Here is a 25,545-nt window from a genome sequence, read left to right on the forward strand (position 1 = left end):
TGAAATTTTATTAACAAATTGGTCAAGCCCAAGTAGTTATGATTGGGCCGAAACCGAGAGAAAAAAATGAAAATATATATCGCTGGCGGCAAATGTTTCCCGCCATTTTAATACTCCACTGCTCTCGTGAAAGCTGAATCTCGAGACAAACCCTACTGCTACTCAGCTCCACATTTCCGGTAAAATGGAAGAGGAAATCAAAAAAGAATTCACCAAGGGCGGATTCACTCTCGACGACGAGGAAGAGATTCTCCAGAAATGTGAGTTTTTTTTTTTTTCTGAGTCGCCATTTCGTGCATTGAATAAGTCTGTCCCCAAAATTCATATTATTGGTTTGATTTTGATTCGAGTTCACCGAAATTGTTCAGGTCTGACATTTTGTATACAATACAAGCTCAGCGCGTCGGATATTGTCGCCAACTGGGATTTGTACTCTATCAACAGGTCAGGATTTGGATTGATTCCATCTTATTGGAAGCAATTTTTCCTTTCTATTTGTTCAGTTGTCTCCAGTCTAACAAGCGATGGTAGTTGACAGAATAATTAATCAGATTTTCAAACTTCCTTTCCCCTGTTTTAATACTGTTCCCATGTATGGCGCATCCACTAGTGGCGCATCTGAGTTATTTCAGATGTGCTTCAGTGACATTATTCGTTAAAAAGAATAAAGTAAGTTTTGATTCCTGTGAAGCTTGTGGAAATGAAATGAAGTTCCTGACCTATTTTTATATTTGTAGCAGCTAATTATCTATCTCTGTGTGATCAAGATTGCTTAGTATTTCACAATTCATGAACTTATATTTATTACTACCTCCGTCCCCCAAAATTTGCTACACTTTGACCGGACACGGGTTTTAAGAAATGTAATGGAAAGTGAGTTGAAAAAGTTGGTGGGATGTGGTTCCTACTTTTAAAATATTAGTTTTATAATAAAATGTGAGTAGGAATGAGTTAGTGGAATATGGGGTCCACTACCAAAAATGGTAAAAGTGAAGTGTATCAAATTTTCAGGGACGGACCAAAATAGTAAACTGTATCAAATTTTCAGGGACAAAGGTAGTATCAAATAATTCTTCCTCAAAGCAACGAAGCACGTGTAAGTAGTGTAAGGCATTTTAAGATCCTCCACTAATCTGCGTTTAGAAGGTCGTAAAATATACAGATGTATAATTGTTAAACGAGCCAGTTTCTGAATGGTTCAATGGGAAATTTATGTTCTGATACATTAATATCCTACATTTGCAGACTTGTATTTTTAAAGAGAAATTTGTGTCATCCTTTTCTTTTGGGAGCTAGTTTTTATGTGTTTAGGAATGAGGCTGTGATCAGTCTAAACATGTTTGATCTTTTATTGTAACAGGGGCCTGGACTCTACAGTACGGAGCTCACATATGGGTCCCTTTTTGGAGCAGTTGCAGAATGAACAGGTGGATAAAGTCAAAGAGAAAGCATCTGGGTTGCATCTGTACTCTAATGATGTATCTATGTGAGTAGTGTTCTGCAATTTCAAGGGTCGATGTTGTTATTTCTTACATAACACTTGCTTTTTCAAGTTTGAATTCTGCGAGCATCTAAATCAGGTCGACCTGATATTTACTACCCTTCCTATAATTTATTATGCCTTATTTTCCTTTTCTTTTGATTATTTATCTGATTAAAAATAAAAGTATTTTATGCACGTCCAGTTTCCAATATCATTCTAGACCTCTATGAATTATGACTCTGATGAACTGATTTTAGGATGCATTTGATCTCATTCGTTTTTATTGTTGCATGCTTAATTCAATAACCAATACAACTTGGACTCTTCTGTTAAATGAAACTTCATGCTTGTCACTGTTGTTCTTGGAACCATTATGTTTTCTTTTTCTCTAGTATATTTTCAGTCATGGGATTTTGATTACTGAGTAAGTTACAATATATATGCAATTTCAAACAGGATATTGAATGGTAACTATGGAGAAACAGAAGCCATACTTGATACCCCCCCTGATAAGCACACATTATCGCTTCAGAAATCATCCGATTCAGCACAAAGGACGAATAGCATCAAGCTTACCTCTGCAAAACCTCTAGAACCAGTGACACCTTTTGGGTCAAGAAAGAATAAATTTATCGTGCAATTGACACTTAATGAGCATCTAGACATGCAAACTATTAAAACAGAGGACGATAAGGAAAATTCTGAAGATGAGATCATCAGGAGAGTTCAACCTAGTAAAGAATGTTCTCTGATAGTTGATAGATCTCAGCCTGAGCCTGGTTGTAGGTTCATGTATGATAGAATTGAGGACAAGGTACTGTTGTGTTTTGTTAGTTTGATAATTGTAGTTTTCTTTTTCAAACATTCTAATTTGTTCTAGTGGAGTTCAGTTTAATTTCCTGGAAAATTGCATAACAAAACGAGCTACTGCATATGTGTCCTCTGGGCGATATGATGAACCAGTTGATCCTTCTGTAGCTTCTCAGGTATTAACTTCTCCACTTGTCTTAGAAGAGGTGACATTAACAGACTTTGATAGGAACGATAGTTTCTATCAATATGACTCTCGTGTTCCCATTGGCTTTGCATTAATGTGGTGTTTTTTCCTTTCATAAATTATTACTATATCCCAGGAAAGCATTTTTGCTGTTGGCATGATCTGTTGCGAGGAGGAAGGCCGTCTGAAGGAAAAGGCCACTTTGTTGCAAAGCAGGTAAGTGCTTTTCCTTTGCATAGTATCGTGATTCGATTTTATGTCACATTCTGGAAGGCTAGTTTGCTACTGCTTAGAAGAAAATATCAGACATTTTCCTCCTAAAACAAACATTAATCTCTTGATTTTGTCCTACAGTTGTCTTATTGCTGCCTGTTAATGTTCTGCGTGGTGTGAATTTTTTCAGTGTCGAGCATTCTGGTGGGCAGCGAGTTCGTCTTGACTTGCAAAAATTAAACCAATATTCGATTTTTCCAGGCCAGGTTGGAATGAGTTTTACCGAAGGAGCAAATTTCATCTTCAGTGATACTCCCTCCGTTTCCTAAAAATAGGAACTTTTGAAACGGCACGGATTTTATTGTAAAATTGGTATAGTAAGAGAGAGGAAGAGAAAATATAGGTAAAGTAAGGGAGAGGAAGAAAAAAAGTAGTGGAATTAGTGTCAGTGGATTGTGGGGCCCATTTTCTAAAATGTAGAGTTTCTATTTTTAGGAAATAGACTAAAAAGGAAAGAATTTCTATTTTTAGGAAACAAAGGGAGTATACTATATGATACTAAATACCTCTGATATTTGACATGATATAGGTAGTGGCTGTTGAAGGGCGCAATCCTAGTGGACATTGTGTTATTGCATCAAAAATTATTAGTTATCCACCCTTGTCTGCTGCAACTGATGAGGAACATCCTTCGAAAAAACAAGCTTTGGGTCGCGATCTTCAGCTAAGGGAACCCTCACTAGATACACCAGAGGTGTCACTGGTATGACATTTGAATCTTCCATTACTTTGCAACCTACCATTATACTCTTGCTTTTCGATTTTCTTTTTTACATGTGGTGTTCACTGCCTATATGCCAGTGCCTTTTTATCGTCCTTATTTGAGATGTATAATTGGCATAATTGGCCAGATAAAATAATGATGAGCCCTTTTGAGGATCTGTCTATTGGCAACCACTATTAAGTACGCGAAATTTCGACAGCAATTTGCCATTTTCCATAAAAGACTGGTTTGGTCTTAATTGAATTTCCTAGACTAGTATTGTTGCCCAAGAGGTTGATTTTCTGGATCATCTTCTTTGATTTATTCGTTGCAATAATTTAATAGGAGTAACTTGGATGAATTTAACCTCTAAAAGTGTTGTTTTTCCAGCAGTAAACCTTCTTTAGGGTGAAAGTAACATTATCTTGATTGGTTTGTTTTTAAACAGATTGTTGCAGCGGGTCCTTTCACTACGAGTGATAATTTATTATTCCAGCCTCTAAACGATCTTCTGGCTTATGCACAGCGAAAGCAACCTCAGTTGCTTGTGTTGGTAGGGATTCCAACCACTCGTTGATTTTTTTTATCTAGAAATGATGAGGATGAAAATAAACTAGTGCCTTACTTCATTTTATTACTTGACAGCTAGGACCGTTTATTGATTCTGATCATCCAGAGCTCAAGAAAGGAATCATTAATCAGACCTTTGATGAATTGTTTCGCATTGAGATTCTTGGAAAGGTCTTGCAAGTGAAAACACATAAAGCCTATGACATTAACATTTTCAACACCTTATACTTATAATGATACCATTGATTGTTTATGTAGCTTCAAGATTATGTCGATTATATGGGCTCTACAGTGCGTGTGATTCTTATGCCATCTATCAGAGATGCGAATCACGACTATGTTTTTCCTCAGGTGAGCTATTCACTATTTCCTCTATTTTACTATGCTGCTGAATTTTCTTATTAAGATAGTAAACCTGTTGTGTTGGTTGTTGAACAGCCTGCTTTTGAAATTCATCCTGCAGATTTTAGTTATCAGGTACATAAAATGCTTTATGTGCTACAATTATTCTATTTTCTTTTTGGACACAAATGATACTTTCTCTCACAGATAAAGAGTATCTCTAATCCAGGGATGTTTTCTGCTAATCGGGTAAGAATACCAGTAATACTCTTTCATGAGAATACAGTTAGTGTGCTATTTCGTTTGCTATATTTCTTTCAAAAATACTAGTACTATGTTTTGGGTGTTGGGGCCTGGAGGGTGGGGGTGCAAAATGACAATCTCTTTAACGCACTGTCCTTACAGTGGTTTTTCTTGATCGATCTTTTTTACAGGTGAAAGTCGCTTGCTGCACTGTTGATATACTTAAACATCTCAGTGCTGAGGAAATCTGTCGAAATCCTCAAGGGGGGTCGAAGCAGAGGTTGACGAATCTAGCTAAGCATGTATTATCCCAACAAAGGTACGTTGAAAGGAAAAACTCAGAGATTGTACTTGATTAGTCAGAGAAAAAGTTCTCTTCTTTGCTTCTATGTTAGTATGTTATTATTCTTATTCATAGCTTTGTTCTATGGAGCAGCTTCTATCCACTGTATCCTCCTTCAGAAGATGTTCCCTTGGATTTCTCTCTAGCAAGCAAAGCGCTACTCTTCTCATCGATTCCAGATATACTAATATTACCTTCAGACTTAGCTCACTTTGTGAAGGTCAGGAACCTAGCTTCTTTCCATGTCATTTGTTAGATATATAGTACTACTGGAAAATGCAGAATGCCACAGGTTGAATTCTCATTTCTTCTTGAGCAGGTGGTCGGTGTTGAAGATGCAGATGGGGAAGAGCAAGTCAAGTGTATCTGTGTGAATCCTGGGCGACTTGCCAGAGGCGAGGGAGGCGGGTTTTTTGTTGAAATCAACTACAGAGGGGATCCAGATTCATCAAGTGCTTCCATAATACGCATATAGACCTTGTACCATATTCAGAAACAGATGATGCTTTATTTCGGACATAAAGAAGAAAATCAAATACTAATTCAAAGAAGCTCACCACCCACCTCTTCTGCAACTGAATCAGATCTCCTATGATGTACATATAGTTTGAAGATATACTCTGTATTAATAGGTTGATGCTGTGGGTTTCGAAATTGTAGCTCTTCTTACTACTGCTAGTTTGTGGCTTTGATAGACTTGGGAGTCTCTACTAATATCATTGCTTGAACTAGCCTTTTTATTTTTACATTAACAGAATTTAAATCCAATTTAGTTAGTGGTAAACCAATTTAAGGTTGGTTGAACTAGATTTTCTTATTTTCTTTTGAGATTGCATTATGATAAATGTAGTAGTACACTCATCCGTTTAATACCCATTTATTCTATTGCTGTCTAGTTTGATCTAATTCAAATAAATGTATTCTCATCCAAAACTTATTTCCATTAGACTAGGTGTACCAGAGCCCCATGCTCCATAGCTAAAGGAAGGGATCAATCTCTTGACTATTTGAGTAAGGATGATGGATAAGTTCCATGTCACTCGACCAAATTTTTTGGGTTAGAAAGGTGTTCTAATTCAATAAAACATAAATAATAAAAATCAAGCGTTGTTGGGAGAGAGAGAGAGAGAGTTGTCAGAGTGAGGTGGATATATAAGAGTTTTATACAACAATCTAGCTAGCGTGCCTTACGGATTGGGAAGTGCATATATAATATATTGGCAGACACGTGATTTGCCCTGTTTCACACTTATATTTTATTCATTAAATCAATTTCATGCTATGTCGATTTATTTGTAGCTTTAAGAATTAGTAACACTGTTTACAGTTGCACTGTGCAAGCTCAACAACCAGGTAATTATATTAGTAATACGTAATAATTGATGAAACGCATGTAGAATAATACTACTATTATTGGCCTAATATTCTTCTTTTCTCCCACACCAATCGTTTTCCCAACCCCTAGCTAGTTTAATTTGTTGTAGCTTATCACGGAATAAATTTTTTCCAAATTGGAACAGACGTGACAAGCAAAACGATGCCATTTTAATTATTTTGAATAAAAAAATCCATGCATTTATTTAATTACTTTTCAAAGTTTATAATTAAAATAAGAATTTATCCAAAGCTGGTATACACGCCACTAACCCTAAAAACAAATTAAATCTCTCGAACTTGAGCCTCATTCATTTCCAAGAAACCATCAAACAAAATTCATGTTCATCAAATTCCAAATTTCTTACAATCTTTACGTTATCCGAAACCCCATCACCAAGATCAATACACACAAGTCACAACACAATCAAAACTAAACAATGATTCATCCAAGACACCACAAATAATAAATAAAATTGGGGTCACATAAACATTTCAAACCACGAAACCTCTCACCCCAGCATGAGAGGAGCACTTATACCTCAAAATAAGATAAGCAACAAACCTATAAACCAAGATGAAGCAAAGCATGATCACATAATTCTTCCACCTACTCCCTTCATCTCCATACCCTTCCTCCCTCAACACATCCTCCCCCCTCACCACACACGTATCCAACATCGTCTCCAAACACCTCCCCGACCTCGAAAACTCATTGATCAACAGCCCTTCGAACGGATACTTAAACAACGAGATGTAATGCATGAACACCCAAAACCTCGGCAGCTGATTCTTCGATATGAAGTAGCCCGAGAACAAGAAGAACGACCCCATCACGGCCGAGATCACCGAGTTTCCCACGATGAAATTCGGCACCAGCGCGCTGAAACACACCACCACCGAATTCGCAGTGTATAGAATGAGCCATATTAGTAATACAAAATGCATGAAGGCGGTTACACTCCGGTTCAATCCGACCAGCCAGTAAACCGGCACGGAGAAGAAGAGGGCGAGGATGAGGCAGTATGGCAAGTAAACGACGCCGTTTGCGACGGCGTATGAGGACACACGGTAGCTCCCGCTTGATGTCTCCTTCATCACTATCTCCTTTTCCTGGAGGAAAACCGGCAGCGCCTCCACCGTGCTGGACAGGAGGAAGGTGAGGATGAATGCGACAAGGCCGACTCTCTCCTCCGCGCCGAGTAAATCGTCGTTTAATTGGTAGAAAATGGAGCCGAGGACGAGGCCGGATGCGAGCATTGAGAGGCTCCGGCACATGAAGAGCTCTTTGCTTCTGATTATGTTTTTGTAGAATCTATGGCTTAAAATTAGGGTTTCCTTAATTTGGGGATTTGCGAATCCGAAGGGGAGATCGACTTCCACGTCGATTGATTCCTCGTCGATCACTTTCGATTGCTGGAAAAGCTGCTGGAGGGTGAATTTTCCGGTTTTGGACGTGCCGCCGGCGATTTTGGGCGGTGGAGGCGGCGGCGCCGCCTCCACCGCGGCGGAGATGGCGTCGATGGACTCGATGGCGAATTCGACGGCGTTGACGTGGACGGGGAGGGGGAGGTCCATGAGCATGAGGTTGACGGAGAGGAGATCGACGGAGCCGTGGTGGAGGACGGCGCCGGCGGCGAGGAGGAGGATGTTGTGGAGGAGCTTGACGATGCGGAAGCTGGGCTGGTGGATGCTGAGGATGATGGTGCGGGCGCTGGCCTCCGCCATGACGTGGAGCATGTCGATGATCTGGTGCGCGGAGGTGCTGTCGAGTCCCGACGTCGGCTCGTCGAGGATCACCACCTTCGGATCGTGGATCACCTCCAGCCCGATCGACACGCGCCTCCGCTCTCCTCCGGAGATGCCTCGGACTCTGTCGTCGCCGACTCTGGCGCCAGCGACGTGCGTGAGCCCGAGCTCGTGGAGGAGAGACTTCACTTTAGCAGCGAGGTCCGCCTCCGCGAGGCGGAGGCGGAGGCTCGCCCCGAAGCGGAGCGTCTCCTCCACGGTGAGGAGGGGGAATAGGGTGTCGCGCTGCGTGACGTAGCCGGACATTTTTTTGAAATGCGGCTTGTTGATAGGTTTGTTGTTGATGAATATGGAGGCGGTTTGAGGGGTGAGTTTGCCGGCGAGGATCTCGAGCAAGGAGGACTTTCCGGCGCCGCTGGGGCCGACGATGGCGAGGATTTCGGAGGGGTTGGCGGTGAGGTTGACATCTTTGAGGATGGTGTGGGTTAGGACAGTGTAGTTGATGCCGAGTGCTTGAATCTCGCAGCCTCTCATTGAGAATGGAAATGTGTGTTTATGTTTGTGATCACAAACACTACAACTTGGAGTTGGATTTTCAATTATTTGATGGGGTGTGGTGTGGTGTGTTTGTTTTCATGGTTCACGTGCATTTTTTACACTTGTGATGCCACCTTAGTTGTTTGTCATTTTGCAAAGGGAGTGTTTGAATTGAGAGTAGAGTATTAGCAAAGGGTGTCTTGTGATTGATACTATACTCTACACTCTCTTGGTATATAAAATGACAGTTCTGAACTAGTAATTAAAGTTATGGAAGAGCTTATGCGCAGAGGAGCTTTTGTAATTATCTGTTGCATTGTTAAATCAAGGGTCTATGTTGTTATTTGTTACTACATTAATTTACTTGCTTTTTGAGGGTCAATGTACTACTAGTATTTACTTGCATTCTTCTAATTTGATATGCCTCCTTCTGTTTTTTTTTATGTGATAGTAAAGAATAAAAGTATACTATACTCAAGGACAATGTTCACATTTTTATCTCATTCTGGAAGTCTGGATCGTTTCTCATATTTTCTCTACTATTGCACCTAATAGATAGATAAAGCTCAAACCCTAAAAACGTACATGGATTTGATCATCAAATTAAGCCAATTTGTTTATTATTCTGTGTGGTAATTAGCAAAAATGACCTGAATTCAAGAAATCAAAGTGCTAAGGTCATTAGACTACAATTGTAAAAAAAATGAAATATTGATTACTCCGCGTTGGACCTCATACAAAAAAAAAGTTGCAACAAGTAAAAATCTATACCAAAATCAAATGTGTGGCTCTCATGTACAATTCGAAAGTGAAATGTACTTTTGTGGACGAGAATAAAAGAGAAAAATGTTTTCTTGTACTATTGGAAAGATGTTTCTTGTACGTACGGATAGTGGCGTGGATAAAATAAATTGCAATGATGCCGTTTAGATTTATAAACTAAGCTTCATAAATCAGTGACCACAAGAAAAATGAAGGAAGGGGACAAGGGAATTTTAATTTAATTGTAGATTGTTATGTCCTTTTGTGATACCCGTGAATGTATTTCCTTTTGTAAACAATTTGACTCAAAAACTAGGGGTCCCCGATTGTAGTAGCATTCTTCAATATGAAAAGCTCTACACATATCTGTCTATCCTTCTATATGCAGAATCAAACCCGTGAACATTTCTTTATTACATTTTCATTTTTTATTATTATAAGGCAGATGATTTTTCGAAAGGTAAGTATTTGGGTTCGATTTATGATATAAAAATAAAATACAGAAGGTTATTATGGTAAAATAAGAAGAGATTAGTTGAAGAAATAATTGTTTGACTCATATGTTCAATTCTATTTTACCTCATTTTCTTTTCGTGATAAAAATATTGTCTTCCCTCATTATGTTTTGAATTTTGGGCCTCTTGGCTCTTACCGCTTACCCATCAAGATTAATCAAGAATACATAAAACAGAGCACCAAAGAGGCCAAGACACACCAAATGAAAAAATTATACTACTACTAGTAAAAAAGTGTGCAAATAAAAGGTGTTGAAATTGGCCATATGCGTAACACTCTGATCATATGAATAAAAATATCTACTTCTAGCCAAATTTGCCTTTCAATTCAACCTATTCCTGTTTTCTTCTTAAATTTAATTTCGAAATATATAGTACTATCTGTTTGCAAAAGATAAGTCAAAAACCTACTAGTAAATTATTAGTTTGTTTTAGGAGGTTATGACAATTTTTTTTAAATTTGAATAGACAATACGTACCGTAATTTTATCTTTATCTTCTTTTAAGCAAGGGACAAATTGTAGTGAGCCATATAGTTAGATGAAAATCTAAATCTAATTTTATGTCTTGTAATAATAATAATAATTTTTGAGCTACGTACAATATAAGTAAAAATTATAGAATAAAAAGTAGAAACAATTAATATTGAATATTTTTCAATTTTAAATGATTTTATTAATTTGATCAAGTTATATGAATTATATTTTTAAAATTTTAATTTATAAATAATATTTACCAATTTTTCCATTTTAGCAATTTAATACTTAATAGGTAATTATTCTAAATAAATGTAAGTAAAAATAACATTTTACTTGTGTTTCGGAGAAAAATAGGAGTAGTAAGTAAATCTGTGAATCTATCTTCCTATGCGTAACGAATGTATTGTTGATGTCAAAGAAAAATTGCATCACCAAAATTAGTAGTATTTTTTTTTATTTATTAACCCATTTAAAAAACAGAGATATAGGTTTTCCTCTTCTGATTTAAAATATCGTTGGTGTCTGTGGCAGCAAATGGAGCTCCGCGCCTTGAACCCTCCATTCTCTATCGGTAATCTCGCTTTCCATCCAATTTTCATAATTTCAATTCTGATTCTCTGAGTTTGAGTTGAGCTGTGTGGATTATTTTCAGTTTCAACCGAGTTTAATTTTTTTGGATTACTAACATTTACATAGATTACAAAGATAATGATGTTAGTCCTCACGATTGTGAGGTGCGTGGAAATTCGCAAGACCAGACTAAGAATCACTGTGTTATTATGTTATAAGAAGTTTAGTTTCGAAGAAAGTTCTAGAAAATTTGATGGAAAAAGGAAGAAGGATAAGAAATTTTGGATTTTAGATTGACGAAGCAGTAATGGTGCAAGCACTGAGTTTTGTTTTAACTTTTAATAGTAGTAAGTGTTGGTGTGTGGTTCCTGTCCTACATCGACTTGGAAATGATTATGTCTCCGCTGCATAAGTTTGGATAACCTGGTCTTTTAAGGGGTGAGTGGCCAATTTCTTCAAATTTCATGATCATTATAGACTTTTATGGTTATTTGATCCTTTATCCTTATGTGAAACATGATATTTGAGCAAGTCTTTTCAGGTTCCTTATATTTGAAACCTGTTTATGTATTTTTCATGATGCTTTGTGTCATATTCATCCTGGCAGGAAATGTTTTCTGTCCGATTATGTCTCGTGTGTGTTGGTTGAGGAAGCATTACATCTATGGGAATGGATATGTGGAGAAAAATGTGAAGCCTATACGAGCATATTCCCAACGAACGAAAAGGAGTTATGTTTGTTGTTCTAGTAATCCACAAATCAATCATTTTTTACCTTCTGAAACAGAGCTGCTCAATGGCAAAGTCATATACTCTGTCGCTGCTGCCATGGGCCATAACAAGGTATGTAGACCGTGTTTTTTTTTTTTGCATGGAGGAGTTCTATTTGAGACACGAGCCTTTTTACAAAACTTTTTTATTAGCCGTTTGGATACCGTTTAAGTTATCTTATGATCTGTCACCTTTTTAGGTCTGGATCTTATATTTTATTTTAGGGTGTTGGGCATACGGGTGGTGGATGTTGTCACTGCACTTGTTTATATGGTTTATGCTATTTATTATATGTGGAGAATGAAATAGAGAAGTTTGCATTTCTGTTAGGCTGTTTAGATGTTGCCATTGGTTTATCATTTGCCAATCACTGACAAATCTTATGTACGTGAGTTGAAGTCTTCTCACTTGCATTTGCAATTCTAAAATACTTTGAAATAATTTTTAGCAAACTCTAAGTCCTGGTTTGGCTAACTTTTAAATGTCAAACCTTAGAAGTAAAAACATGCTAGAAGAAGTATATATTGACATGACTTAGTGTCCTAGTCGTATACTAAAATCTTCCTTCTGGTACTTTCTGTTAGCTCTCTGACCAGTTCAACTGGTGCTTTGTTGAGCATACGGCTTCTTTCCTACTGACAAATTTATCCAGATTCCTTGACCAAAATTAGCAGTTTTTGTATTACCTTTTTATACTTCTATATTGAAATTGTTTTTAGATTTCTAGTATCTTACTCAAATGCGAGACCTTTTCAGTTGATCCTGTCTTCTTATCAATTCTGTCAGGAGGCACACCCTGAATGTAATTCTAGAGTTCCTGCAATCACCGATGCTCTTGAAAAGATGAAGCTGACTACAGAGGTAAGGAGGCATGACTGATAATGCAATCAGTTAATTGTGGCCATTGTGATTTGTGAGATAGCTTGATTTGATTCTCAAAATCTGTTTTATAATAAATCAAGGTCTACATGATCTTGTTGAGAGTATCCAAGTTCTATATGATCTTGTTGAGAGTATCCAAAATCATCTTAATTAATATACTTTACACGTAAAGGCTGCAACTGAGTATTTGATAATAAATGTGTTGTAATTACTTTATTGATCAGACCCATGAATCTGCTGTAATATAATCACTGTCGAACCAATATTTTGCTATTGGATTTGCTCTAGTGCTCCATGTACCCAAACATAGAATGGTGGTGCTGCAGCAAACATTAAGGTGCTTCCTTGAGAGGTCATGACAAACTGTATGCAAGCATCTTGTTGGTGTTTGACTTGTTCTATAGTGGGGGTTGATCTATGTCACAATCAACATAATAAACTGGGAAGGCTTGACTGACAAAATATACTTGTCTTATTGCAAAGAGTTTCTTTAAATTTGTAGTGCTACTCTTCACAAAATAACATCATACTCTCTTGTCCATATCTTATCGTATGGTCCAGTTCCGGGGCATGGAGATCATCAAACTCGAAAAATTCAAACCTGCTAAAGTTGAAGATATAGCTAGGGTCCATGAAGGAGCTTATGTATCAGGACTTGAAAAGGTATATTACACTGACACAATACACATTTGTAATCATCAATAGCCCTAAGTTGGCTTTTTACATTAATGTGAATATCTGTATCACATAAATCACATTGTTTTGCTAACTCTTCTAATAACCTTTTCTTTTTAACCCTGTAGTCGATGCTTCTTCCAGTTCCAATTCAGTATTTCGACATTTGCTCATACATTTTATTTCTTTAATTGCCTTAAATTAATCATTGATCTGGGACTAGTTTGGCTTAAAAATAAAATAAAATGTAAAAGTTAAAAACTGAGTGATAAAAGTATTAACTCAGTTCAGTTTTTTCCTGTTTGCAGTTGCATCCTTAATTGCTGATAAATCTAGCATGAGGCTTATCAAAATTGCTCGAGTGGATTCACTTAGGCTGGACTTCAGCTCTTTTCTTTTTCGAAAATAAAACTCCCTCAGTCCCTCAAACCCCTGCCCATTTTGCAATTTTAGTTTGTGCCGTAAAACATTGCCCATTCCAGTTTCGGTTTATTTTCTCCTTACCATATAAACTTATTTACATAAAAACCAAGCCCTTACATAACACCTATGCAATTGTCTAACATTTATTAAAACCCGTGTCAAAAAGAAACGGACAGTGTTTGAAGAACAGATGGAGTAGGAGTACCATTTTATTAGACATGTTCCACAAGATCACGTGTTTTTCATTTTGTGCTCATCTGCAACTTGCTTATGCTCTATAGGCAATGGACCAGGCTTCGGAGCAAGGCTTAATTCTGATAGAAGGCTCTGGGCCTACTTATGCTACTTCCACGGTGAGGAACACTATTGGAAACACTTGACTTTTATTACGTTCCAGCTTTTGTTAACTAATGGAGTATTTTAGATGACATTCCATTTCCCTTTAGAAAGACATTCTAATATAATAAGGTAGAATAGCCATGCCACTCATCTGCTTCGCTTGTGTTTTCCGTTTATTTGTTTTCCTTTTGGTTCTTGGCACTGTGGAGCTGTGTTGGGTCTTGATTATTTGGTACTGTATATGTACATTTTATCAATATACTGTATTAACTAGTTTCTTTTGGTTTTTGGGATTTTATGTTTATAGACCTTCCAGGAGTCGCTGTTGGCAGCTGGAGCAGGAATTTCATTGGTGGATGCAGTGGTGATGTCTCATTCTAAGACGTTAGTCACTTAATGATTAACCTTCTTGTTAAAATTTTCTAATGTTTTGCTTTCTCAGTTGATGGTATGTATACGTTCACCCATTCGAACTTGACCAATCCTAGAACTGATAATATAGGTAGCAGCATCTAAGATTAGGAAAGATCCTCCAGTTGGTTTTGCTTTAGTACGACCACCCGGCCATCATGCCGTTCCAACAGGACCCATGGGATTTTGTGTCTTTGGTAATGTGGCTATTGCCGCTCGCTATGCTCAACGCGCCCATGGATTGAAGCGGGTGTTCATAATTGATTTTGATGTGCACCATGGGAATGGAACCAATGATGCCTTCTATGATGATCCTGATATATATTTCCTCTCCACTCACCAGGTAAGCCCATTTTATATTGATACGATGACATTCTTCGTGCTTCAATGCCTTGTGTTTTGACCTCAACGTAGGATGGGAGCTACCCTGGAACTGGCAGGATAAATCAGATCGGTAGAGGGGATGGTGAAGGAGCGACCCTCAATCTGCCTTTGCCAGGAGGATCAGGCGACAGAGCCATAAGAGATGTCTTTGATGAAGTCATCGCACCATGTGCTCAGAGGTTCAAGCCCGATATAATCCTCGTTTCAGCAGGGTAAGTTCTCATGCAACTAAGAAGTTTCTTTCCCTTCCAACATGGAACATGACGCCTCATTGTTAAACGGTAATTTTGTTCTCATATCTGCCAATGAACGTATCCAGATACGATGCGCATGTGTTGGACCCACTAGCGAACCTGCAGTTCACGACCGCCACATATTACATGCTAGCTTCAAGCATTCAGCAACTCGCGAGAGATTTGTGTGGTGGCCGATGTGTCTTCTTCCTGGAAGGAGGTTACAACCTCTCTTCTCTTTCGAATTCTGTTGCAGACTCATTTCGTGCATTTCTCGGGGAGCCTAGCCTGGCTGCAGAGTTCGATAACCCTGCATTCTTATACGAAGAACCGTCTAGAAAGGTGAAGGAAGCTATTCAGAGAGTTAAGCACATCCACTCTCTCTGAAAACGCTGCTGAATTTGGTCTGTTGATATTTTTAATTTTTGTTATCATAAATCATAATTAGTTCTACTTGTATAGTTGAATATGAGAAGCAATAAGTAAAAATACTAATGTTGTGTTTGGATCACAAGAATTTCAGGATACATTTAATCTTAAATATCTTTTGTGATCATTTGAGGAAAATTTACACATCGATAGAGTTGGATTTTTTTTTATAATTAGCCAATTACCTTAGATTGCATAGATTAAAAGGATTCTTTTGTTTTAAGAAAGTTAAAAATATTTTTCTTACTGTGCTACGTAATATGAAATCAGCATGACACAAAGATGCCCTTCCCTTATTAATGTAGTTCAAATAGTTCTCCTTATATACCATGATATTGACATTAATTATCCTTGTTTATGATTATCAATAGACAAATCACACAAGTCACATGTTATTGTCACTTTAACATCTAGTCACATCAGTAAATATTCAACTCCATATACAGTATATCAGAGTAAGTTGCTCACTTCTATACATAGGCAATGAAGTTATTGATCAAGGATTCGACCTGCATATTTATAACACTTTTATTAAATCTAAATAATCAAAATCATAATCATGTGAAAAAAATCAGACATACAGTATTCTTAAATAGTGACGGACCTATTTGTTTTAGTGACTTACTCTATATGTTTGTCAATAGGAAAAAGTAATTTATTGTGCGATCAAGATTACAAATCAGTTAAGCTTAAACAAAATGAAAATTAGCGAATGTGCATGAATAATACTCCATTCGCCTCAAGGTAGTTGAGTTGAGTATTTGTTTTCGGGCCGTATCAATTTAGTTGAGTAATACCCTCTCTAATATATTCTTTTAAATATCAATTTTTTAAATCTCATATATGATGAATTGTCTCGATTCACTTGAGACGCCGCCCACACTTAATTAGGTCAAGGGCCCAATATTATCATCATAACATAAATATAATTAATTAATGAGTTGGTTTGTTCTATAGTAGTTTAACAGTAAAACCCTAAACTAATAGAAGAGAGAAAAGAAAAAAAAGCAGTTGTCATTGTCTATTAATTAATTGAGTTGCTAAGTTATGTTGTTCTATCGTGTAACGTTTCGATAAGTTAGTGGATGAAAAATCCAAATATTTTTTGGGTTTTGCATAGCAATACCAGCATCTCTATATATTGATGCTATGTTTCATGTCTCTTGTTGCTTTCATTTTCGATAGCATGCGGAGCCATTTCACCTCAAACTCTATTTATATTTGTTTTATTCTATTTAACTAATTTGTTAGGTCAAACATCTGCTCTCATACTATTCGTGTTGGATAAAAGCTAGCACATCAAATATATATTCCATTTATTATAAATTTTACCCTTCCTTTTTCCCTCCTTTTCCAGTTCAAGAAAGTAAGATAATGCCATGTGTAAGCACTTTAGATCATCAATTTATTCCCTACAATATCACAAATCACAATGTCCTTTTCTTTTTCTTTTTCTTTTTCTTTTCTGAACCAGGCCGGCCCGGTGAAGAAACGCTGGTTCAAAACCGTCAATTTTTTTTTATGTTCAAATTTTCTCGATTTTCTACGTTTTTTTTGTTAATAACTATTCCGGATCAAAATCAGAACCGCTGACCCAGTTTTAGGTCGAAGCGAATGTTTCAGATTACTCATGCATCCCTGAATGGACGACAATGTCATTATGACATAGAGCTTCGCAGACATTCTATTCTACCAAATAAAATGAAAATTTGGCTAGGTAGCATTCATTCATGCTTATATTTATGGAACGTTTCCCTTGGTGCATGTGTTATCTCATGATCTGCAGCTACTTTTATATAAATTCCAAATATTTAGACATTTAAAACTTGAGGCTCCAAGTGTGACATTTTCTTCAACGTGGCATGCAACGACAAGTAGCAAGGCTGCATGTCCACTATTCTTATTTATATAGTACAAATCTCCGCTAAATTAAAGCAATTACAACAAACATGATGCCAACTTTTCCTCCTTTCCATGCCACAATTCACTTTTCTCAATCATGAAATTCCTTTGCTTTTCAAACTTCTCTTCATTTTGATCATTTCACTCCTATATCAGGATATTCACTCTCCTTTTATAGTAAATTATTCCCAAAAAATAAACAAATAATATTACAATATATACTTCTTCGTCACCAAACAATATTTATTCATAAACTTTTGCAATCTGGTCAATAATTTTTATTTTAGTTTTAATTGAACTCTGTCAAATAATCCTAATAGCACTTGATTAAAAACCTCGGCATCTTTTTTTTTTTTTTTGCTTTTCTTCTCTTTTCCCAGCAGTACTAACTACTAATCTATGTACACGTGTGTGATTTTCACTGTGCCACAAAAAAGAATCTAAAGTAAAAATGTTGCTTCTTTAAAATAACTTACTACATGAAAAGAAAACGTAGTACTAATATAAGAAGTTTCTAGCTAGTCACATTATTAGCTAATTAAATTCACATCTTATAAGAAAAGATTAGCATGAGATAGAGAATTGTGTAATGTCTTTAGAATAAAGCAAATATCGTACAAGAAAATGTCTCATTGTCAATAATTCAATAGTATATTACTCGTGCCAAACAACTAAGGATGTCGATTAAATCAATTTAGTTGATTTCAAATCACATATGTCACAATTTTCAGTTACATCCAATCTTGCAAAATATTTTTCTGGTTGCTAAATATTTTTCTGGATCAATATAGAATCAATTTCCTTATTAACAATAATATTAAATATAACAATGAATATAAGTCTCATTCAACTCCAGTTTACATAAATAAAATTGTGAGAGGTAAGAATGCATTTGATTATCTCGGAAACAATATCTTGTGATCGTTGATTGAAGAAACTTTTTTTCGCATTTGCATCAGGCCTAATCCAAAATTTCCGTCGACGCCCAAGAGGCTTGAGATCACACCTAGGGACCACCAAAAAATGAAGGGATGATGTCGAAGATGGTATTGACCTGTGTCCTGATGAAAAGAGGATCATGGACGTGACAGATGCAACCCCACTATTAAAACACAAATATTCCAACTAAGTATACTAACAATTCCTTATATAAATCAAATCCAATGCAAACACCAATAACATCAAAGCTATCGTATTTGAGCATTTAAGAGATCTTAACTCGCGAATTTGTCATGGGATTAGAGACAGAAGTGGGTTATGTAGGTGTTGCACTTGGGGAGGGGCAGATCTATCATGAGATCGGCGAGGTTGAATGTAATAGAGTTCTACGACCCCCGTATCTAACGATGGATTTGATTTTCTAATAAACAATGTTTCCAAACTAGAAAATTTTATCCCAATTCTTTTTTTGTACCATTAGGACCAAATGGCTTCAAGAAACTTCAGTTAGTGCATGAACTGACTTTTCTTTATTCTCCAACAACTGTCAGTCTATCTATCAAAAAAAGTTCTGAGGGGATAACCTTAGCAGTTGCACTTTTCCATTCCTCCAATTCCAATTGCAATATATCAAAACTGTGATAAAATTTAAGTCTCAATCAAAAAAATATAACCCTTTAAGCAATTTCGCTTTCCACCTGTTACTTAATTGACTTCACCATCAAATCCCTTCACCTATAATTCAGCTGCTATCCATCTAATTTAAACTCTATGCATTATCAATTTTACTGTTCTAATTCAGATAAGTTGTTTAATTATCATATTTGTTTTTACTTTTTCTTGCAATAGGTTTATGTCAGAGATGTTGCTTTAGAGATAAAACATGTCCACTAATCCCAAATATAACCAAAAAAGCACAATAGTTGAAGGCAATCTTTCTTTATAGCAGTATTTTTTGAATTCTCAGATTATAACCTATGTTGCCCTATTTCAATCATGCTTATCCCTCCTTTATTCATCTCTTTTTTTCTCCTTAATTATAAGTATCCCACTCCCTCTCTTTCCCTCTTTCTTTCACGCATAAAACAAACACTTCTATTTCTTCTTCTTGAACTTTTTTTGTGGAAAAAAAAAAGATTTTTTTTTTTTTTTTTTGTGATTAATTGGTTTGGAGTGTTATGGGAGAAGAGAAAATGGTTCTACCACCAGGGTTTGAGTTCGATCCAACCGATGAAGAGTTGATCGTTAGCTTCCTATATCGAAGAGCTGCGAATTTACCATGCTACCCTAATATCATCCCTGATCTTGATATCTACTCAGCTCACCCTTGGGGGCTTCATGGTAAAATCATACTCTTTTTCTTCCTTGTTTATATATTTTCTCTCTTTTTTTGTCCTTATTTGTTTGGAATTTGGACTTGATTTAGGGAAGGCTTTTTGGAGTAAAAATGAGTGGTATTTCTTTAGTGGGTTGAAGCAAAATCGAGCTACGGAAAAAGGGTTTTGGAAGGATATTGGATTGAGTGAACCTATCTTCACTAGCAAAGGAGATGAAGTTGGCATCAAGAATTATCTTGTTTTTTGTGTAGATGGAGTTCATAGTGATTGGATCATGGAGGAATACCACCTCCTCAACAACTACTCTACTACTTCCCAAAATCAACTACGAGTAAGAATTAATTAATTGATTAAATAATTATTTATTTTGTAGTATATTAACTTGAACCTACTTAAATTGTTATATGTATAGGGTTTTAAAGAGTGGGTGGTATGTAGAGTTCGTGAAGGAAAGGTGTTTGATTGTGAGGAGAAGATTAGCAATGATGATGATGAGGGAGTGGAGCTCTCCTATCTTGACGAAGTGTTCTTCTCCATGGATGGGGATGATCAAGATGATGACATCACTTTTCCTACTTAATTAGCTATATTAATTGACCATATACAGATAAATATACATACGTGTGTGTTGTGTTATGTTATGTTATGTTATGACTAATCTTCTTACACTTATAATCAAAGCTTGCTACTTTATATGATCATGTAAATAGAGAAATTAAGGTGCTCCAATACATGTAAAATACTACACATATGTAAAAGAAACACTATTTGTGAGTTTGAGATTGTGCATATTTGTAGCTTCTTGTTAGATTCGTGTCCCTAATTTTTAGTTTTTCCATTAGTTTTCTCCAACTCACAATTTTTACATTAGAAACTCCTAATTAGTTCTGAAAAAGGTTTGATTTAAACCCTGCAGTATAGAATTTGGTTCTTAGGTGGACTATATAAGGAGTTTTGATGCATATATGGGAAAACTCTCCTGCTCTCTCTATGTATCTCTCTCTTCTACGTGCACACGCGTGTCTGTCTTCCTCTTTCTCAATGACGGGAGCACCAATGGTGGTTTCGGGGTTGTGGATCAAGGGTTCGGTAGAGACCAATTTTGGGTCTACCTTCATGCTCGGTGCTAACAAATTACTTGTTGTCATAAAAAAAATACCTCCATTTCCAAAAATAAGATATCAATACATCGGAAGTATGTTTTATTTATTGATAATGTTATTATATATAGTACTTACTATATGATTAATAACTTACACTACAAAAAAAATCGTTTTTTATTAGTACATTTCTTCTCGGGGCTAAAACTGATTGGCGTGTCACAGACTCACAGTGCTCACCGACACTAGTGATTAGTGCACCATTATAAAATGGATTGAGATTTATACTTGTTTAGCTCAGGCTTAACTTAAATATAGAATAAAACCACCATACTTAATTAGCTCCAAATTTTATTTGGGCTTAGCCGTACAAAATGACAATTTGGTATTTGATATTTGGACCTCAAACACAAACTTATGCTCACTCGGGCCTAAGCATTGCTGGGCCACACGAATGCTTAAGGGAAAATATCAGTGCTAGAATAAATAATCTACTCCATAAAAAAAAATAGTGATCAATATAAATAACGAAAAAGTTGATATTTGGACCTCAAACTTTTGCTTACTCGGGCCTAGGCGTTGCTGGGACTCGATGCTACATCATGTGTTACTAACTTCTAAATAGATCTAAAATTACCTAATTGGTATTTTAATATGATCTCCATGTTTGATTTTTTAATTAATACTAAAATTTGATTATTCTTTGAACACTACCCACATGTGTTAGAAATTACTATATCGTAGCCTTATTATGGGTTGGCTACTAATGTTTTATAGTACTTGATTGTTATTTTTGTTGAGAGGCTGAAAAAGTATAGACTTGCCCCTTTTCTATTAATTATTTATATATATATATATATCAATATGTGGGGCAATTGGATGGAGGCAATATGCTAGATCAGCCCATGTTATCCATAAATTGTAAAAGGTCCACACCTTAAAATATGTAGTACAAGTTCACAAATATAGCACAAGATAGAAAAACTGATTTATTTAAAAGAGCACACGAGTAGACAACGCAATGGTCATATGCCTGATTTTTTACCCTTTTTTGGTAGATAAGATCGATCTAATCCTCAAATAAAATAAGTACCCTTTATTATCTCTATTCCACGTGCAACGGTGCACGATACAATCTTTATCCAATTTTAACTCCGTTAGTGACATCAACAGACCTAAATTAGTTTAGTAGGAGTAGTAAATATTTTATTTTGAAAAATCTCTAAATATTTTTTTTGTTAATTTATACACTTCATAACCAAGTGTGAAAAATTAACACGTATATAGAAACTCATGAGAAAACGAGGGATATTAACACGTATATTAGTTTAGTAGTAATATTAATATTTATAAATTATATATACTCTATATAGTATAATTAAATGGCACCCAGTGAAAGAGTGCCACGTCTTTAGTTTTTGACAGGCAATCAATATCAATATGTCATGAAATACGATTACGACGAGTTTCAAATCAACTTATATTCCAAACGTTTTTGTCTTATGATGTGTCACTAGTCATTAATTAAGAGTTGTAAATTTCATACTACTACTATTAATGTACTGATTTCAAACGATTTCAACAGTTCAAATAGTTCAAATTGGATCATATGTTGAAATTAAAATAAAATACAATCTGTTCAATAATTGTTTCTTTTGAAGAATAATTACATGTCACTAGATCAACATATGCAATAGTAACAGCAATTTGAATGAGTAATTAAATCTAATTAACATGAATCTCACGTGGCAAGCAAATCTACTTCACTCAATAGTCAATACAAATTTAAATTTACAAATAGTCTTTTAGTCTTTGGAGTTCAACTACAAAAAATCAAAGTTCATCAACAATTTAAGCGTATTTATCTTGCTCTCTCCTCCCTTGAAATCACCTTCAAGTCTCGCTTCAATGGCCCTCTACCTATCAAAATCTGGCAAACTATTGCCCCATTTCAAACAAAAAATATGTTCTTTGGGGATGATTAGCCTCACCTCAATCGCTTCTTGTTTCTCCCAAAATCCTCCACTTTCACCTCAACCCCCATATGCAGCTCCCTCCCTTTTCGCCTCTCGTCGTTTTGGGTCTGTTAAAGCTGAGAACTTGGCTTCTATCACCAACACTGCCGATTCTCAGGTTTTTACTTATAATACTATTTGTATATTCAATTAATTCTTCATGGATGATATGCCAATTGTTTCACTTTTCTTAAATGTTTTGAATGAAGACATGTGATTAGGGATTTTCTTGAAAAGTTTGAATATTCATGTAATTAGTAGTAGTAGCATATGATTTGACTGAAGAAGAATCGAATATGAATATGAATATGATGCTTAGTTATGATGTAGTAGGTCATTACATTTAAAACTTCATAATTATTTATTTCTGGAGATATTGACTGTTGAGGTCAATTTTACTTTTCTTTAATTTGGGGTTGTTAAATGCTTGTGTCACTTGTATATGGAGTGATTCACTGCTTATATGTATTGATAAAGTTTCATTCTCTGAAAAAAAATACTAGGCACTGAATTTCCCTGGAGGAATGGTTAAGTTCACCCCTGAGCTGAAATTCATATCAGATCTTCCCGAAGAAAGGATTCATTGCTACCGAGTTCTTGACGAAAGTGGACACCTGCTAACCAGCGATTTTGTAGAGGTCTACTGTCTGATTATGTCAAATTCGGCTCTAGATTTGTAACCTCATTGCTAAAAGATGCATCCGTGAACGTGAAGTATTTTTTATGATTGTTAATGTGATCAGATAGACAAGGACATTGCTGTGAAGATGTATAAAGAGATGGTTATGCTTCAAACTGTCGATACCATCTTCTATGAAGCGCAAAGACAAGGGAGGATATCGTTCTATGTTACAGCAGCGGGAGAAGAAGCCATAAACATTGCGTCCGCAGCTGCACTCAGCATGGATGATTTCGTCTTCCCTCAGGTTAAAAGTAGTCCCAAGTGATACAATTTTATGTCATCGTTTTCCCCAAATCATGTATGTGTGAGTGTGTGTGGAGAGAGAGAGCTTTTAATTCTCGAATATTTGTATTTTTGCTGCTGTTTATACGTGCAATATGAGGATGTTACTGCCTGTGCAGTACAGGGAGGCCGGAGTTTTACTGTGGAGGGGATTCGGGCTTCAAGACCTTGCAAACCAATGTTTTGGAAATGTAGGCGACAATTGTAAAGGGAGGCAGATGCCGGCACATTATGGATCCAAGAAGCACAATTATTTCACAGTGGCTTCAACAGTTGCGTAAGACATAATATCCTGTCTAATGTCGATGTTTATGACATTGTTATCTTTGTTCAGCTTATGGATCAGCGTGGTAAATATGTTGTAGTACTCAAATTCCCCATGCCGTTGGTGCTGCTTATTCGTTAAAGATGGAAGGTAGAGACGCATGTACAATCACTTATTTCGGAGATGGAGGCACTAGCACGGTAAATATACACTCACGTCTCTTCATGCCATAGAGATTAGCCGAAACTAAATAAGGCTTTGAAATGAAATAACGAAATGGTTTTCTGAATTGTGTTATTGGTTGTTTTGTTGATAATCTTTAGGGGGATTTTCATGCTGCAATGAATTTTGCAGCTGTTTTGGAGGCACCTGTTATTCTTTTTTGCCGAAACAATGGATGGGCAATCAGCACCCCTGTTAGTGATCAGTTTCGAAGTATGCATCGATAAATAGCTGACGGATATACAAATTAATCAAGAATTTTTGTCACTCTTCACTTTTAATCTCGGAAAAATGAAATCTTCAATTCTTTGGCAGGTGATGGCGTTGTTGTTAGAGGTCAAGCTTATGGAATCCGTAGCATTCGTGTAGACGGTAATGATGCCCTAGCTGTGTTCAGCGCGGTTCATATGGCCCGTAAAATGGCAATTTCTGAATCTAGACCTGTGCTGATTGAGGTTTCAATATACTTGATTATAAACTGTAACTTTTTTTTTGTTTTCTTTTCCTGTTTTGGTTGTTTGGGGTTGAGTTGGCTGTTTATCTGCAGGCCCTCACGTACCGAGCAGGACACCACTCTACATCGGACGATTCCTCCAAATATCGCCCGATTGAAGAGATAGAATGGTGGAGAGCAGTTCAAGATCCCGTTGCTAGATTTAGGAAATGGCTTGAGATACAAGGCTGGTGGAGTTGTGAGTCGGACACAGAACTCAGGGACAGGGCTCGTCAGGAGGTAAGATTTGGTCGAGCAAGATTCCAACGAGTAGAGCAGCCTCTGTCGTTATGGAAGACAAAGCTTAGTTTGATGCTCTATAGTGATTCACATATTCAGCTTAGTTTTGTGGTTAAATGTTTCAGGTGCTGAATGCAATTCAAATTGCAGAGAAGATGGAGAAACCGGGTCTAGGAGAAATTTTCACAGACGTATATGATTTTCTGCCTTCCAACCTCAGCGATCAAGAGAAGTCGCTTCGACAAACTGTTCAAAGGCATCAAAGGGACTATCCTCATTTTAAGTTATAGGTAGTAATCTTCAAGCATTAGCGCCTCCTGCGTTTGTGGATCTACTTATTCCCTTATTGCTAATGGAACTCTATTACAACTCTACATTCCCACGATTTGAATTCAAGCAATATTTCCTCGAAAAGTATTGAAATGAATTAAAATTGTAATTATTTAAGGGAGAACTTATTTCAAATTTTCAACCCTTCTTTTGAACGCATTTCCTTTACTCTACATTTATTTTGCACACCTATTTACAAAAACATAAACATTCCACAGTTACATGTATATTCAACTAGACTAATGCTCCAT

General features: G+C 36.3%; 5 protein-coding genes across 7 annotated transcripts; 4 read left to right on the plus strand and 1 right to left on the minus strand.

Moving 5' to 3' along the window:
• Nucleotides 1–125: 125 nt before the first annotated feature.
• On the plus strand, nucleotides 126–5,758 carry LOC125204282 (DNA polymerase alpha subunit B). The gene is made up of 16 exons (XM_048102886.1): nucleotides 126–260; nucleotides 369–444; nucleotides 1,361–1,486; nucleotides 1,940–2,297; nucleotides 2,374–2,469; nucleotides 2,617–2,696; nucleotides 2,884–2,959; nucleotides 3,283–3,456; nucleotides 3,905–4,009; nucleotides 4,102–4,197; nucleotides 4,285–4,377; nucleotides 4,465–4,503; nucleotides 4,576–4,617; nucleotides 4,803–4,930; nucleotides 5,048–5,174; nucleotides 5,274–5,758. The coding sequence occupies exons 1-16, from the start codon at nucleotides 185–187 to the stop codon at nucleotides 5,427–5,429; spliced, it is 1,848 nt and encodes a 615-aa protein (XP_047958843.1). The 5' UTR covers nucleotides 126–184; the 3' UTR covers nucleotides 5,430–5,758.
• A 1,034-nt stretch (nucleotides 5,759–6,792) lies between these two features.
• Nucleotides 6,793–8,923, minus strand: LOC125207094 (ABC transporter G family member 5). The gene has a single exon (XM_048106305.1). The coding sequence runs from the start codon at nucleotides 8,609–8,611 to the stop codon at nucleotides 6,824–6,826; it is 1,788 nt and encodes a 595-aa protein (XP_047962262.1). The 5' UTR covers nucleotides 8,612–8,923; the 3' UTR covers nucleotides 6,793–6,823.
• Nucleotides 8,924–10,867: 1,944 nt separating this feature from the next.
• Nucleotides 10,868–15,631, plus strand: LOC125203387 (histone deacetylase 14, chloroplastic). Of its 3 annotated transcripts, none has more exons than XM_048101719.1 (9): nucleotides 10,868–10,941; nucleotides 11,548–11,783; nucleotides 12,498–12,572; nucleotides 13,155–13,256; nucleotides 13,973–14,044; nucleotides 14,338–14,394; nucleotides 14,533–14,784; nucleotides 14,856–15,037; nucleotides 15,145–15,631. In XM_048101719.1, exons 1-9 carry the CDS (start codon nucleotides 10,905–10,907, stop codon nucleotides 15,443–15,445), a joined length of 1,314 nt encoding a protein of 437 aa, XP_047957676.1. In that variant the 5' UTR covers nucleotides 10,868–10,904; the 3' UTR covers nucleotides 15,446–15,631. The 3 variants fall into 3 exon arrangements, with proteins under 3 accessions (XP_047957676.1, XP_047957678.1, XP_047957677.1); XM_048101721.1 differs by having other exon boundaries at nucleotides 10,875–10,941; nucleotides 11,728–11,783; XM_048101720.1 differs by lacking the exon at nucleotides 10,868–10,941 and adding an exon at nucleotides 11,123–11,378.
• Nucleotides 15,632–19,239: 3,608 nt separating this feature from the next.
• LOC125208292 (NAC domain-containing protein 104-like) lies at nucleotides 19,240–20,442 on the plus strand. Its single transcript, XM_048107873.1, has 3 exons — nucleotides 19,240–19,669; nucleotides 19,755–19,996; nucleotides 20,078–20,442. Exons 1-3 carry the CDS (start codon nucleotides 19,507–19,509, stop codon nucleotides 20,243–20,245), a joined length of 573 nt encoding a protein of 190 aa, XP_047963830.1. The 5' UTR covers nucleotides 19,240–19,506; the 3' UTR covers nucleotides 20,246–20,442.
• Nucleotides 20,443–22,583: 2,141 nt separating this feature from the next.
• On the plus strand, nucleotides 22,584–25,338 carry LOC125205533 (2-oxoisovalerate dehydrogenase subunit alpha 2, mitochondrial-like). The gene is made up of 9 exons (XM_048104543.1): nucleotides 22,584–22,898; nucleotides 23,284–23,418; nucleotides 23,524–23,706; nucleotides 23,864–24,021; nucleotides 24,110–24,209; nucleotides 24,333–24,444; nucleotides 24,547–24,686; nucleotides 24,779–24,964; nucleotides 25,090–25,338. Exons 1-9 carry the CDS (start codon nucleotides 22,674–22,676, stop codon nucleotides 25,252–25,254), a joined length of 1,404 nt encoding a protein of 467 aa, XP_047960500.1. The 5' UTR covers nucleotides 22,584–22,673; the 3' UTR covers nucleotides 25,255–25,338.
• The last annotated feature ends 207 nt before the right edge of the window (nucleotides 25,339–25,545 follow it).

The sequence above is a fragment of the Salvia hispanica genome, chromosome 2, assembly GCF_023119035.1.
Source record: "Salvia hispanica cultivar TCC Black 2014 chromosome 2, UniMelb_Shisp_WGS_1.0, whole genome shotgun sequence".
Classification (NCBI taxonomy): domain Eukaryota; kingdom Viridiplantae; phylum Streptophyta; class Magnoliopsida; order Lamiales; family Lamiaceae; genus Salvia; species Salvia hispanica.

Coding starts and splice junctions, on each gene's coding strand:
- LOC125204282 (XM_048102886.1), top strand. CDS start 185: ATGGAAGAGGAAATCAAAAAAGAATTCACCAAGGGCGGATTCACTCTC. Junction 2,298..2,373: donor ATGATAGAATTGAGGACAAG/GTACTGTTGTGT, acceptor AGTGGAGTTCAG/TTTAATTTCCTGGAAAATTG. Junction 5,175..5,273: donor ACTTAGCTCACTTTGTGAAG/GTCAGGAACCTA, acceptor CTTCTTGAGCAG/GTGGTCGGTGTTGAAGATGC.
- LOC125207094 (XM_048106305.1), bottom strand. CDS start 8,611: ATGAGAGGCTGCGAGATTCAAGCACTCGGCATCAACTACACTGTCCTA.
- LOC125203387 (XM_048101719.1), top strand. CDS start 10,905: ATGGAGCTCCGCGCCTTGAACCCTCCATTCTCTATCG. Junction 11,784..12,497: donor CTGCCATGGGCCATAACAAG/GTATGTAGACCG, acceptor CAATTCTGTCAG/GAGGCACACCCTGAATGTAA. Junction 12,573..13,154: donor AGATGAAGCTGACTACAGAG/GTAAGGAGGCAT, acceptor CGTATGGTCCAG/TTCCGGGGCATGGAGATCAT.
- LOC125208292 (XM_048107873.1), top strand. CDS start 19,507: ATGGGAGAAGAGAAAATGGTTCTACCACCAGGGTTTGAGTTCGATCCA. Junction 19,670..19,754: donor TCACCCTTGGGGGCTTCATG/GTAAAATCATAC, acceptor GACTTGATTTAG/GGAAGGCTTTTTGGAGTAAA. Junction 19,997..20,077: donor CTTCCCAAAATCAACTACGA/GTAAGAATTAAT, acceptor TTATATGTATAG/GGTTTTAAAGAGTGGGTGGT.
- LOC125205533 (XM_048104543.1), top strand. CDS start 22,674: ATGGCCCTCTACCTATCAAAATCTGGCAAACTATTGCCCCATTTCAAA. Junction 24,022..24,109: donor ACAGTGGCTTCAACAGTTGC/GTAAGACATAAT, acceptor AATATGTTGTAG/TACTCAAATTCCCCATGCCG. Junction 24,687..24,778: donor CTAGACCTGTGCTGATTGAG/GTTTCAATATAC, acceptor GTTTATCTGCAG/GCCCTCACGTACCGAGCAGG.